This window comes from Phyllostomus hastatus, unplaced genomic scaffold (assembly GCF_019186645.2).
Source record: "Phyllostomus hastatus isolate PE091 unplaced genomic scaffold, TTU_PhHast_1.1 phas_contig_98, whole genome shotgun sequence".
In the NCBI taxonomy this organism is placed as follows: domain Eukaryota; kingdom Metazoa; phylum Chordata; class Mammalia; order Chiroptera; family Phyllostomidae; genus Phyllostomus; species Phyllostomus hastatus.
Window position 1 is genome coordinate 11,993,415 of NW_025333999.1, and position 15,520 is coordinate 12,008,934.

The 15,520-nt window shown below is 44.9% G+C and overlaps 1 protein-coding gene across 2 annotated transcripts in view; it reads left to right on the forward strand.

Moving 5' to 3' along the window:
* Nucleotides 1-15,520, forward strand: part of DOCK5 (dedicator of cytokinesis 5) — a 193,887-nt gene that overhangs the window by 76,152 nt on the left and 102,215 nt on the right. For both annotated transcript variants that reach the window (XM_045852821.1, XM_045852820.1), the window contains exons 3-5: nt 1,400-1,440; nt 6,026-6,081; nt 7,841-7,937. In XM_045852821.1, the coding sequence (XP_045708777.1) occupies nt 1,400-1,440; nt 6,026-6,081; nt 7,841-7,937 (194 nt within the window). The remainder of the gene's footprint in view (nt 1-1,399; nt 1,441-6,025; nt 6,082-7,840; nt 7,938-15,520) is intronic.

Sequence of the window (15,520 nt, forward strand, 5' to 3'; positions counted from 1 at the left end):
CTTCCCTCAAACAAACTGGGCCTTTCTGGTGCTAATTCCTGTGTGGGTGGGCTTGTGCACATTCTAGGACCCCGTGGGTCTCTCCAAGGAACTCTCCTGTGAGGCTGGGAGTCTTCCTGGGCCTCAACCCCCGCAGGTGTTTTCCATCGGTGTTTTGAGGCTTTATTTCCCTGTGCTGGGACCCTGGGTTGTGCGCAGTGCCTTGCTTCACAATTGCCACCTTGCTGGGTCTGCTGGTTGCCACTTCGAGCACCCAGGATCCACTCGCTACGGTCTTAAGCGCCCGGGGTGCCTTGTGCGCCCGGTGCCACCCCTTTTTGTGCTGTGACCCCTCTCCGCCAGGCTGCCTGACTCCGCCCCTCCTACTGGTCTGAATGAAGGTGTCTATTTTAACTCCTTGGTTGTCTGACTTCCATACAGTTCAGTTTTCTGACAGTTCTGGTTGTTATTCTGTTTCTAAATTGTTGTTGTCCCTATCTTGGTTGTGCGAGGAGGCACAGTGTGTCTACCTACACCTCCATCTTGGCCGGAAGTCTAGTTACATTTTTTAAATTATCAAATAATAGGATTTTTAAAAAATCTTAGGATAACCAAATTTAAGAATCATAGTTAAAGAACATGGTTACTTAAAAGTATTTTTAAACACTCAAATTATCATGTGTGTATTTACCTACAAAACAACTCTTTGTAAAGGCCAGCATTCTTAACTCCTAAAGCTTTTTCTTAAAGCCTCATCAAGCAAACACATAAAATGTTTTTGCTGGGGGGGGGGGTCGGTGCTTATAGCATTGCCAAGAATTATTTGAAATGTTATTTTATTATTTGTTACAGTTTTTTAGGTGCAAATATTTGTATATATAAGGTTTGCTACTCCAGTTGAAAGTTGTTCCAGAATAACTAGTAGTTCTTATGCTTGGAGCTTAGAAGAGACAGAAGAGGGAGGAGAGTGAGAGAGAGGGGGAAGAGAGAGAAATGATATAAATTATTTTAAAATACCTGTTTTAATAGTGTCAGGTGACTTGTAGAGTGTATACTATATGGATGAAAGTCCAGATTCATCCATACAAAAGCACTGAGTGACTGTAAGGGGTTAATCAAGGTATTAAGAGGCTGGGCTGCCTTCTGTCCTGTTTTTTTGGTCTGTCCTTTCTCCAAAGGGGCAGAGATGAAGCATGGCTGTAAATGAATTTCAAATTTTTTAGTGATAAAGAGAATAAAAACAACTGATCTAGATTTTTATTGTATAATAAACCAAAATGTGCACATTCTAACATATTGTCTGCTAGTTGTCTCTTGAATTCTGTCTTGGTGTTCTAACAATATAAGGTTGTATATTGGTTATATCTTTATATTATCCCAGATAACACAAAATATTTTGTGTTCTCTTATTCCTTGACAGGTTGGTTCCGAGGATATACCCTCCAAAATAAATCTAAAAAGGTACGGCTTATGATTCAGTTTTTGCATTTGAAATCTGTCTGCTAGTTTTGTGCTGTGCTGTCTGGTCCCGTATCTGCCCTCTGCTGTCTCCAGACCTAGTTTGCTTTCCCTCTGCTGCCTGCTCTTTAAGATGTGAAAGCAAACTCTGTGAGCTCACTGCTCCAGCAACACAGTGCAGGCCCAGCAACCATCTGACTCGGGACAGAGGCTCAGAGGGGAGTTCCCAGACTAGGCCCAGCCTCTGCAGGCTTCTTGCACCCTGTCCCTCTAGCTAAGCAGTGTGGTGATGCCGTGACCCTTTATCCTTGGCTCTGTCCTTTGGAGGGGGAGGCATGCTTCTTCTCTCCTTTAGTTCCCATGCTAAACTCCTAGCACTAAAAGCGTCTCCGTTCTCCCTGATTCTTTCCTTCACTGTGCTGTGGACCAAGCAGAGCGGCAGTCTTCACATTGTGCACCCGACAGCCCCCATCACACACAATGAAGTCAGTGCAGTAGGTTATAACCACTATTTTAAAAAAAAGAAAACAAAAAGTAAACCGTAAAAGTAGAAAACAGAATGCCATGGTAAGTATTATTTCAGGAAACTTTGGTTTCGGTCTATATTTTTACATAGGTTATCTACTGCATTTTAAGTTGTATGTGTGGTAAGTACTGGGTGGCCATAAAAATGGATCTCATTATGGGCAGAGTCATTATAAAATAATGACCCCAGTGGGTTCCTTTTCCCAGTGCCATGACCACTGACCATCAGGCCAATTGGGAATGTTAACCCTCCCTCCCCCTGTTTGTTTAGGCCAGGTCAGCCCTTTCCCTTCCACCCTGGCAGCCAGCCCAGCACAGCCTGTCAGCATTCTCTATTGAAAGAGCCCCTCGATGGGGCTGCATTATTTCACAGTTAGTTCACATGCAAAATAGCAAATTAGCAAAGGGTGGAAGGCAACATTTCAGAATTTATCAAGAGGTGAATTTAAAAAAAAACCCCAAAGCTCTTATGTGGAGATAGAAGTAACCCTTGCCCACAGCTCTCCAAAGGGCCCAGGGCCCAGGAAAACACCTTTCCACAAGTGTGGCCCTTGAAACACCAGCCTGCCCTGGGCAAGCTTCCCACCTTGTGGAAGCTTCAGTCACACTCAGTATTTGCACTTGCCTGCTTACACACACACACACTGTTAATTTGGATGATTTAATAACCTACCAGAATAAAGGAGTGTTTGCTGGTGATGCTAACGAACATCAACTCCCACTGTTTTGCTCCTGTGATTCCTCCCCAGCTCTTGCTGCTGAATGTTTCCACCCACAGATGGTTACTTGTACCACATGCCTTCATTTCCAGCTTCACTGTTTTCACTTCATGACTTGCTGACTTTCATTTATCTGGCCTTCAAGTAGGGACCTAGGATGGCATGACCCTAGGAAAGGTTGCAGCAGAGACCTTTCAGTCAGGACTCTGTTAGACCCGAGGACTCAGAGGGCCCAGGGTTCACAGCACTTCTGCTTCTCAGTTTGGGTCTAACCCCATCAGTGTTTATTTTGTTCATACTTACAGAAGTATAGTTGTTTCAAAGCGTAATATTAGAGTGAATTACTTTGAATTTCTAAATTTATTAAAGTGCAAGAATACTCATGTCACTTAACTCCCTACCATTTAAAGGGTTAATTTTAAAAACGAACAACATAACACTTGCAGATAAAATCATATGAACTTAAAGGACAAACAAATTCTTGATGTTTAACTGGTGAATGTGAATCGTGTTGAAACAGCTTTCCCTTTCACAGAGTCTGGCATGTGAGGACCCTTTGCCAGCACAGACGGCCTTGGTTCCTAAGGTGTCCCACGGTCCCCTAATGCAGCGGAGCACCCAGCTACTGCCTTTGTGGTGTTTTGGAAAGTGGGTAGATGGGGTGCCACACTAGGACTAGAGGACAAGTTCTAAATGTGGTTTTAACTTTTTTGTATTTTCTTAAAACCCACATTTCAACCTTAAATCTTACCCTTTAGAAGAATTATTTCAGTAATCGCTTCTCTTAGCTCTTGATAATTAAACTTTGTAATTCAGTGAAATGATAGTGCAAGCGAGGGCCGTGCATTGACGCCTTGGTTTTTAAGTTGAAATTTTTTTTTTGTAGGAGATCTGGGAAACATACAGGGAATTGAAAGTCAGTTGTCATGAGTTCTGCTCGGCTTTTGACACCCCTTCATTAATTAAGAGATTGGGCCTATTTGAAATGCTCTGCTAATGTTGTTTTCTTCATTTGCCAGTCTTTAGGGGAAGAGCTGTTTGAAAGGTTTATTATTTTAATGGAAATTTTTGGTGTCATTTATAAGCAGACATAGCCATTTAGAGTGGCAATAAAATGAACTAGTGGTTTTACAAATTGAAGAAGTCAAGAGCTTTGCAGAAACCGATATTGGTCCTTGAAGGATTGTAGATAAGGGCAGTATCTAGAAAATCATTAGTTTATTATTTTTTTAATCAAGTGAGTAAGTAGGTTACACTGAGAAAGGAAAAGCAAAATTGAGAGAGAGGCTGTAAATCAGAAATACACGACTCAGGTTTAAGCTGGCTCTCCGTGCATCCTAATGGCATCAGGAAAGTTCTACAAGCCTCTCATTTCCCAAGGCAACCAGATGTCGGTAAGTGGATCTATGCCAGCATGGAAGGGTGATGCCTACAAAGAACACACTGGCAATACAACAGAATAAATATTCTCTTAATAGGGAAATCATCATGGCTGGATACCTAATATAACTTACCTGCTTAGATGTCACAATATAAGTCAAATGCTTCTATCTTGGATTTCTCCCAGTTACGAAGAGGAGCCCAGTTACCAGATTATGAATGCATGACAGTTTTAACTGGTCCTTCACCTGCTTGATGGGGAAAATCTTCTGCAAGGATAGTCTGTGGGACGAGCACTGTTACAACTTATTTAACCTTCAAATGCGGCTCTTTGTAACTGCCACTTCAAGTGGTCCGTCTTTCTTTGTCCAACAGTCTCCCTTTTTTTGAGTGCTGGACATTTGTTTATTATAAAATATACCTAACAAAATTCCTGTTTTAATCATTTTAAAATGTATGGTTCAGGGGTATTACACACATTCACATTGTTACACAACCATCTCCACCACCCGTCTCCAGAACTTTTCCATGTTCCAAAACTAAAATTCTGCCCCCATTAAACACTAACTCCCCATTCATCCCTCCCTTCAGCCCCCGGCAGCTCCCATTCTACATTCCATCTGTAAATCTGACTATTCTAGTTATCTCACAGAAGTGGGGTCATACAGTATTTGTCTCTTCCGTATCTGACTTACCTCACTTAGCATCATGTACTCAGACTGAGCTTTCTTTGGACAGCCTAGCCTTGTTCTCCAGAAAGATGGTAGTCAGTACAATATTTACATTTGTCTGGTGGGGAAGAATGGCCATTTGACTTCTGACTTGGGCCCTCCCCCCACTGTCATCATCAATGCTGGGAGCTGCTCAATCGCAAACTTGCTTGCTGTTTCTTGTTTTCTTGTCAAAGGGTTAATGGAGACAGAAGAGCTGTATGGCTAAATACAGCACTGGAAACTAGGCACACACAGACCCAGGTTGAAATTCACTTGTTTCTGTCTGAGTGGATCGAGGATCTCTGGGCACGCAGGAGTATCCAGCCCCGTCCCCCAGGCAGCGGATGTCCCTCTCCCACTTCTGTGACGAACCACCCTGACACGGAGTGTGCACAGGGTCATGCTGACTTTTCCAGCTGAGCCCATGGTGCCTGTTAAACAGGTTCTTCTCTTACCTCTGCTGGGCCGGCATGCAAAGTCCTGTAAAACAAAGAACCACAATGCTGTTTCCAGACAGCAGAGTCAGTCTCTGGTTATCAATGACGTGTCTCACAGTTGAGCAACAGAAGCTTTGGCATTTAAGAAAAAGGACATCCCTGACTTCCTGTTGGTTAGATCTGGTCTTCACTTCTTTGGTTTCTGCTGACCAGGTTCCAGACTTTCTTTTAGGTCTTTGTGTCCTTTAGTTTTTCCCCAGGCAATGTCCTAATACTGATGTAGAATTGCCTCTTAAGTTTATAGAATGGAGAGCAATTTGAGACTGGGAAGTGCTAAAAATAGCCAGCTGATTAGTACTATTACTTGATTTGCGGCACATTTGGTTAAAGTGAAAGTGCTGAGAGGAATCACTTTAGAAAATTACTACAATTTTATGGGCCACAAAGTATGAGCCCCCACCTTACTACTTATGTGACCCCTTGAAAGGGAATCTTCTCATGGCAAGCAGGATCTGAAGGGGTTAAACTCCGCCCCCTCACTGCAGCTCCAGGCTGATCCAGGCATGTTTGCCTGTTCATTTATGGAGCATTTGTCTTAAGCTCTGAACCCAAATCTTTATTTACACCTTTCCATGTGTCACCCATGATTTCACGGAGTGGCCCCCTGGTGTCACTGATGCCCGACAAGCCTGACTGCAGGTGGCAGCTATTGTTTGGCGTCCTCTCTCCCCTCCGTTCATCCTCGCTGCTGTCCACACGCTTCCCTCTGGGCTGAGATCTTCATGGCCGTGTAACCAAGTTCTTCTCTCTGTAGGGTATTTTCCCTGAAACATATATCCATTTGAAAGAGGCAACCGTGGAAGACCGAGGGTAAGTTCCATTCAAGGAAGACTCCTAAACAATGATAAAGATGTAAAGTTATTGAGGAATGCCTTGTGCCATATTTCTCTCGACTCGTTAACTCCACTCCTTAAATGAGAGAGGAATAAATAAAGACATTTTCCTGGCACAATTCCTCCTTCTGTCTTCTCTTTGCATGATGTCTCTTCCCGGCACCCTGCCCCAGGACAGTAAAGACAGATGACGAAAGAAGAGCAGGTGTTTACCTTCCTCTTGCACCACCTGCTCACCGCTGGTGTGCTCACGTGTGTGCACATACATGAACGTTTGACACTCTTTCTCTGGTGAGACCTCAGGCCCCCATGTGGGAACTCCAGGAGATAAAGGAGCAAGCTGGTCCTGCACAAATCAGCCATAAATCTTGGATGGGCTCTCTAGCCTCAGGCCACCTCGGTCTTGGAAAACAAATCTGACCCTGTGTTCCTCACGATCTAGATGAGAACTGATAAGATGATGTCTGTGAATGTGCTCTGCAGATAAACTTCATTGTGCTGTGGTTATTTTCTTGTTGACCTTAACCACGTGTCCTGGGAAGCCCTGCCTCTGTGGCATCTAACAGTAGTGGGACACTTGGCCTCGAGTGGGAGAGCGAGGCTACTTGGTTAGGGAGTCCACGGGCAGGGGAGTTAAGGAGGGAATAGGGAGCTCCTGGAGCAGGACTGGAGTCCCAGGGCTGATAGTGAGTCCAAAAGCATTCTCAGTCATAAATTCCACCCCCTTGTTTGAGAGATGAGAGGTGGAGACATGCCCAAGTTCACAAAAATCCTCAGAAACAAAATCAGGCTGGAGAACCTGCCTCCTAGAGAACCTCCCTTCCAGTGGGCTATTCTGGGCACCCTGCGATGTCGCTAGCCACAGCGCTTGGGTGGAGAGCAAGGGTGGGAGGCACATTCCCACTACTCTGAGTGGCCACATAAAATGCAGGAGGCCTCGTTAAATTTGAGATTTTGATAACCCCACATAGTTTTTTGCAGTATGTCCCTGATATTGCACAAGACATATTATAAAATTATTGCATCTATCTGAAATCCAGACCTAACTGGCCATCCTGTATTTTTATGTAAGTCTGGCAATCATGCCACCAATCCCTGCTCTCACTCCTCTTTTTAATCATAAAAATACCAGAGAGGATTTATGTGACTATATGTCGGGTCTTCCTTGTTCTGAGTCTCCTGTAAGTAGGTGAGGAGTTTGGTCTGTACAGTCTCCATGCTGAAGGCCACAGGTGAGAAAAAAACCTAGTGCTGTTTTGGAAGACGGCAGGGCCTCCAACCCCACAGTGCTTGGTGTGAGATGATGAACCCCAGGACCTGTACACACATACCCCCCCGCCCCATACCCAAGAAACAGATGCTTGGCAGACCCGGCTGCAGTACTGGATTTTGGCTTCCATCCCTGGGAATTGCTGAAGCCAGCCTGACTCAGTAATTGAGGCTCCCACAGAGATGCGAAACAGAGAGGTTGAGGCTGGGCTGTGAGCCCGTCGCTTTGCAGAAAACGAAATTATTTTGAGAACTGTGGTGGCCTCAGCTTCTTTCCTTTCCTCAGATGATTAGTTATGACAAAAATCTCCTACATAGCTCCCTCCCTCCTGATGGGCAGGTTTTGCTTTGTTTCAAACCTAACCGCCCCCTTTGCCATCTCTGAGCTTCAGGGAGTCTGACCTCTATTGAGAGAAACGGCAGTGGTTGAGCTGGAGTAACACAGGCCTCTCTCTGGCTCTCTCCAGGCAAAACGAGACGGTGATCCCTGGTGAACTCCCACTGGTGCAGGAGCTCACATCCACGCTGCGAGAATGGGCTGTCATCTGGCGCAAGCTCTACGTGGTGAGTTTTCTCCTGGGGCTCAGAGCCAGTGGCATCCTTCCTGGGCTTTCAGTCTGTCCTGCTGCTGAGCCGTCCTCTGCAGGGGTCAACCACTGGATGATGACTTACCTGGACCTCACAATGGCTGAGAACCAGCAGATGTGCATTCTGCAGGGTAGGGTCGTGGCTGAGGTGGGCAGTGGAGGAAGTAGACGTAATCATCAGTTCAATCTTTTCCCAACTGACAGTGTGCTGATAGGCACACTCGTAAAGTCGTAAGGATAATAACTACAAACACTTGCATAGTCCTTACTAAGTTCCTGGAACTGTCATTAATCCTACAATACTCCTATAAAGTAGGTGCAATTACTACCAATTCACCAGTGAAGAAACTCTGGGGCATTCTGTTAACATCTCCACCTATAGAACATCAGGGGCAGCTATCTTGCAAGAGGCCAAGACTGTTTAGTCTGTTGGCCACAAGCTTATACCTGTGTCCACTTTAGGGAGCTCTTTTCACATCGGGACATGCACACACTTTTCTAAAGCCCCCCTTTCCTGGAGGCTTTGTGCGTAAGCATCGCTTGGTCTTGCCTCTGAAAGCATCTGCCAGGCCCCATGGCAGCAGGGAACGCCTGTGCGTGTGCTGTCTCTTGTTCTCTGAGCGAAGAATTCAGTGAGGGAACACATGTGGCTTGCTGCTCTGGGGGCTCGTCTCCTTCCTGTACCTGGCTTTGTTTATCTAGGTGGTTTTTCAGTCTTCGCTCTAGACCAGGGGTGTCAAACCCATTTTCACCAGGGGCCACATCAGCCTTGAGGTTGCCTTCAAAGGGCCGGATGTGATTTTAGGACTGTATAAACATAATTACTCCTAACAGTTAAGGGAGAGCTCAGCACTGCCGCCGGGTAGAAACAAGGTGCCGGGCTGGATAAAACAAGGTGGAGGGCTGGATTCGGCCCTCGGGCATTGTGTTTGCCACCTGTGCTCTAAGACCCAAATATGAAAAATATCAAAAACTCATTCTGTCATATGTCTAAGAATTCATGTAAGGTATTTCCTTTCCATCCAGGCCATTTCCCAGGATGAATCACAGCAGTAGAAATCACCAACCCCTTTGGTGGAAAAGTGCATGTTTTTTTTTGTCTGCCCATACTTGAAGGCCAAGTTTAAGCCATTTCTTCTTCATAATATATCTTCTAAAGACGTTAATTTGTAATGTTTCCTTCTGGACTGTAGGAGCACTCATAGCTGACCCCATCGTCTGATCCTGGGGGCATACCGCCCTATAATGCAGTGGATCTTTTGATCTCTTTATGTTTAATTGAGGAGAGAGCTAACCTGTAAGTTCTTAAATCACAAGCTCCAGGAGAATAGAGATGCCATTTTAAGCCATCTGGCCTATGTCCATCGTCTTGTATTTCTATTGAAAGCACTCTCTGGTTCTTAATTGATTGGTTAGTGGTGGATGGAACCAGTTTGATGGATGAGGAATGACGTACACATGAGTTAGCTCCTTAACATAGTCTTTCTGGAGATCGGTGAGTGGTGAAACGTATTCAATAATAAGTGATGGAGAGAGGGGTTTTTTTAAGGTGTAATGTACAAGAGTGGAGAGTATGCATGAGGCTGACTTTTCCTCTTGCTAAAACACAACTCTTGGGCTGAGTTTATTATCTGTCCTCTAGACGTCCACAGGTAATTGTAGCAAGTCTACTATTGAATAAAAGGAGAAGTGAACCAGGGAGGAAGAAGTAGGACTCTTAGGCTTCCAGATCCCTTAGCAGTTAAGTGGCAATGAGCTTAGTTTTTCCACTTCTCCTGCGAGTGCTCCACAACTTAGTAACAGAATTGGGAGCTAAGTTAAAAAAAAATCCCTCCTTTCTCAGAGGGCAGCACGTTTTTCATCTTAATTTTGACATGTAGTAAAATAATTACTTTGTGCTTTGTGAATATTTTAAACATGTCTTAGAGCTATTGTTGTTGGACTAAAACACATCCACTGTGGGAACCCTAATCATTTGACAGGGTAAGCAGCCTGCTTCTGCTTTTGATACACGATCTCCCATTAAGAAACAATACGCTTCCAGTGGTTTGTTATAAATTGTGGCTAGAATTCTCCTCTTTGTCCCCAACCCTCATCCCTTCCTAAACCATTGAAGGTTTACTTCAGACAGAATTTCTGAACTTCTTTCTTAGAAAGCTGTGTGTCAAAGGAGCAAACTTCAAACATTATGTTTCACTGGGGGGCGGGGGGGAGTAAAAGGAACCAAAGTGTAGTTTTTACCACCAGCAGCACTCTCACTACACACTTTCCCGGTGTCTCTGTTTCTGGTCCTGTGTACGTTTCTTTGGTCTGTGTAAAGTGAATGCAGGCTTTGCTTAGCTGCATCAGCACTTAGCTCATTTGTCCCGTGCACTTCCTGCCACAGGTGACGTGCTCAGGCGCTCTGTTTAGTGGCTTTAATGACACCCATGCAGTTTCAGAGCCTCCACAGTCCAAGTTCTGTTCCAAGTCTAAGTTCATGGGACCCAGAGAGCCTTTAAAAATTTTTTAAATTAATTCATTTATTTATTTTTAGAAGAAGAGGGAAGGGAAGGAGAAATAGAAGGAGGGAAACATCGATTGGTTGCCTCTGGGGACTGAGCCTGCAACCTAGGCATGTGCCCTGATGATACTTAGACATGTGCCCTGATTGGGGATTGAACTTGCGGCCCTTTGCTTTGTGGGACAACACCCAACCCACTGAGCCATACCCGTCAAGGCTAGACTTAGGTGAGGGGAAAACACAATCTGCTAAACAGACTCAGCCTAGCTGTGTAGACACAATTATGTTAGACAAGAGAGATATTTGTATAGCTATGATTTATTTTTAGTAGTTATGGTATAACTATTTTTAGCAGTTGTACTTTACCGTTATGAAATAACCATAAATATGTCCTAAAAGAGGGAGTTCCTTCTGCTGAAGAGAGGGGAACCCACTCATCCAGAGTAGAAAGAAGAAAGTTCTATCCACCAGTAACTAAGGAACCTCGTGTTCCTTCTGCTCCTCTTTGTTATATTAGTATTATTTTCTTCCATTTAGTTAATCTTTCCTGGTCGATGTTGGCCAAAGTGTAGCAGACACTGGCCTAGAAATTCAGAAGCTTGGTTTTTCGTCTAGGCCCAGCCATGACTGGCTCTGTGGGCTTGGGCAGGCCATCTGAGGTCTTCAGGGGTCTTCTGGGATTTGCCCCTCTGTAAAGGTGACGTCAGACCTGCTCTGTTTACTCTGTAGACTTTGAGGGTATGAAAAGAGATGGTGGCTGAGAAGTCACTGTGTGGGCAGATCAAGGACTTCACAAATGTGAGCACGTCACCCTTGATGCTCTCTTAGCTAGGAACAGTAGCCGCTCTAGCTGTCCTCCCTCCGGCAGCCTTGGAGACTCTGAAGCTCCCTTGTGTGCACCTCCCCTTATCCAAGGCCACTTCCTTTCCCTGTGTTACCATCTTTGGTGGAGTGACCTTGAGCACTCAGTAATCACAGATAGTGATCCTCCTTAGTTTAGGTTCAAGTCCCGGAGGCATGGACCATTCCGGAAAGGAATGTGGAGTGCAAATTTGCAACAGTTTCTGGTGAGTTTGTCTGCACTGCTCACCCTCAGTCGGAGCCTGTTAACTGTGTGTGTTTTTGGTGCTTGATCAGGAAAGGAGGAAACGTTGTGAGTGAGGAGGTGGCTGCCCTCCTGGAGAAATGGCCACTCTGTGGACATTGGATTTAGACAGGAGGCCAATTCTCAATTCTGGCTTGTTCCCTTGCTTGGTGTGTGCTGTTAATATTCACAAAAAGGAACAAAGCCAGTAACAGTGACTGCAAACAAACAAAGCCCACAGAAAGAATGCAGATTCTGTAGACAGGGGTCTGGTTTCAGGGTTCATCTGGATGATTCCACAGCCTGAGAGAGCCTTTGACCTCCTCAGTTAATTTCCTCACTTCAAGTGATTATATATTATACATGTCTTACAGATTTGCTGTAAGAACTCAACAGGATAGTTTGTGTAAAGCTCTCGGGACAGTACCTGGCACACTGCCTTTTAGACGTGACAGCCTCTGGTTGCCCCCTTACAGCACCGCTTCATGAGAGCTGATACACAATGACCAGTGTTGGCAGAATTTCACGGCACTGTGGGATTTTGCCCTGAAGTGGGTCATGGGTGGGCCCTCCAGCTTGGGACTGAGGAGGTGGGCTCCCTTCTGGCCCTGTAGGGACTTAACTGCTCTCGGTAGATGGTTATAAGTATGCAGTCCATTTTCCTCTGCCCCCTCTAGAGATTTTAGCTTTTCCCAGCCTTGGAAAGTAGATCCAATCAGCTGAACTTGACTTCTATTCTTCCTCGCAGCACATCTTGCTTTCTGTGAGTTCCCCCAGCTAGAAGGGCAGATGCTTGTGCATTGATGTAGGCACAGCTGGACTGATGTGATAAGACCTAAGTTTACCTTTTCGATAACAGCCCTGTTATACCTTCTGAATGTGCACAAGTCTACATCCCACCTCGTAACATCACATTTTCTCAGCTAAAAATTAGGTCTTGAAAACTGATAAGGTAGAGTTTATTTGGGGGGGTTGGACATTGGGACAAAAAACTTTTGAAAGAGGAACTCTCTTGGAAGCTGAGATGTTCTGCATGTCATAAACACACTGTACAATGCCACATGCTGAGATTCAGCCCGGTGCTGTTCCCCATCCTCCAGCTGGAGACATGGTTTGGTGAGTTTCTGTTAGCCCACCGTTTTGTCCCTATCAGATTGGGAGACTGAATGTAACCCTAGCTCCTTAAGGCAGAGATAGGAGAAGAGCCCAGTGTGTTAGAAGGTGGTTAATACATACTGTTGAATTAAGTGAATTTAATTGCTAAAATGGAACTCATACCCAGGACTGATGTTCTTTCATTTAACATATGCCAGCAGAGTACAGCCTTGGGCTAGTCTGTAGCTCTGCAAACATCTGGAGCAGAAGAAGTGCCCGTAACTCAGGTGGGGCTGGGGAGCTTACCCACTAAGGTGAATCGCCCTTTCTTCTCATCATTGCGTATCTAGAGGAGTAAAGCTTCTCAAGTCTCTTCTCTCAGAACAGGTGGTTGCTGCTGGCTGCTGGGATGTAGGCTCTGAAGTATCATTAGGCTGGTGTCATGGTTTGAAACTAGCATCTGATCACTTATTACTAAGGACAGGATATTCCCATAGACAACTTTGTCCTGTGGTCCCCGTGTTTTGTCTGAGCGGCAAGCCCCGCCCAGTGTGGCTCTTGGAAGAGGCAGGATGAGACGGTGGAACTGGGACACCGTCTCAGGGTGGCACGGCAAGGGTGGTGCTTTGGGTGCTTTTCTCCAACTTTGGTGTCTGGCATTCAGGATTTCTAGTACTACTTCCAGTGGCAAAAATTCTCCTTTACTGGAATCTTTTCTTTAAAAACCAAGCCTTTGCTAGTAAGGCAAAGCCTTCTCTTGTCAGAGAAGAGGCACTAGTATGGGTAGCAAGAGCAGAACAGGGACTGAGTGGGCTCCCTTCTTCCCAAGGACACACAGGAACCAGAACACAGGTTCAGACCCCAGGAGTTACAGGTCTTCAGAAAAGACATGCGATTGATTGCACAGAGCTCTGTATGGGTGAAATTGGATAGACAGCCAACCGAGTATGCAAGGACACCAGCAGGAAGGTGGTCTGAGTCAGGTACAGTTAAGCAGGGCGCGGCTTGGAGGGGTAAATGAGTTTAAGGTCTCAATCTCAGACTGGAAGATGCTTCTCTTTGGGAATAGATCTTAGTGCCAGCCCCTGTATTTCACAGATGGGTGTTTCCCAGGGAGAATAATATGCCCAAAGTCACTTAGCAATTAATGACAGAATTAGAGATAGAAATCAGGCCCCAATGCATTCACTTAAGTACTTTTGCCTCTAAATCATAAAATCTGCAGGGAAGAGGACAGGTGGTGAACAGAGGAAGTGCTGAGGCAGAGGAAGAGGTGCAGGAACCGAGGACAGCCTTTTGATTGTGGTCTGCATTGTGCGGGAAAGTGAAAAATTGAATCCAGGTTTTGGACACCCTGTGAGGGGTGCTGTTGTCTCAGGGACCCCCAGAATTTCTAAGATACTCAATGGATGGCTTCTGTGTTCCTGCCATCATCGAAGACAAAGCTGTTTTTCCTTGTGATTTTATTTTATCACTATAAATTCTTTTTTTTTATTCTTTTTTGTTAAAGATTTTATTTATTTTTAGAGAAAGGGGAAGGGAGGAAGAGAGGGAGAGAAACATTGATGTGCTAGAGAAACATCCATCAGTTGCCTCTCACACGCCCCCTACTGGGGACCTGGCTCGCAACCCAGGCACGTGCCCTAAATCTTATCCACAACCTCTTTGTTCTCAGGCCAGAGTTCAGTCCACTGAGCCACACCAGCCAAGGCTACAAATTCTTTTTGTAAAAAATCAAGATAGATAGGCATCCAGAATTGAAATGCAAAAGTAAGACCTCGGAGATCTCCAGGTGGAAAAGAGGGTGAAACTCAAAACAAATGCAGGAATGCCTTACTGTCCAGTAGAAAAAAACATAGAGCCATGTCTCTATTTGGTAGAGGTGACTCTTAAATTGAAACCAGAGTGAGATTTTGTGTCTGAGCTGTCCAAGTTTGTTTTGAGTCCCTTCTATGTCCCAGGGTTATGCTGACTTTTGCAGAGGATCAAAGAAGTTATTAAATAAGTGCCTTGCCCCCCTAAATTTTATGACAATGGCTGCTAGTGCTAAAAAGGCAGAGATGAGTGAGGTCTAGGAGTACGAGCGAAGGCACTCTGTAGCACACAGCTTGCATTGGGTGGGGATTAGGAAAGGGAGCAGGAGGGAGGGGAGACTCCGTGGTCTGGCTCCAGGTCTCTGGGCATTGGGGTGTGGCATCTGAGTTCCTCCTCACCTGTCCTCATATGCTGCCCCAGGAATCCATAGTGTCAGGGACAGCTGTGGCTTGAAACAGCCTACTTAGAACCATCTTAGGAATGTGGCAACAAAAATCCATTTCCTTGAGGTAAATGGGGAAATTGCTTCCTTTGGTGTGTTCCAGCTTGTCTATTCAGAATTAACTTGGCAGAGTGAATCAGAGAAGAATGGCTGTCTTCATCCTTCTTTGGGGGAAGAACTTGGCAGACAAGGCTGATATGGACAGGCAATAATTAAGTTGCCTTGGATAATGTCTAGTATAATTGAGGCTAAGAACTTGGGAGCATGTGTGGCAAAGAGCTGTCTCTCACACAGGCTCCTGGGCCTTTGAGCCCCTACTTGACCCTATTATGAGACCTAATAGCTTAATTAAAACGAGAAAACATTTTTTAAAAACCTCACTAGAAATAGACAGACTGCAAAAAAAAAGAAGAAAAAAAGATCCCCTTTCTGCCCAGCAGCTTTGAAAAGCAAATTTTATGGGCTTAATTTCTCCCGTATTTTCTAGTTTGAAAGACTGAGATGGAAACATTTTCTATAAAATTAAATGAAAAAGCAAGGTTATTTTTACCTTTGCTTATTAAAAATGGTATTTTAAAATGCTTTTTGAAGGACTACCTGATGAAAAGGAGACCATTCAGA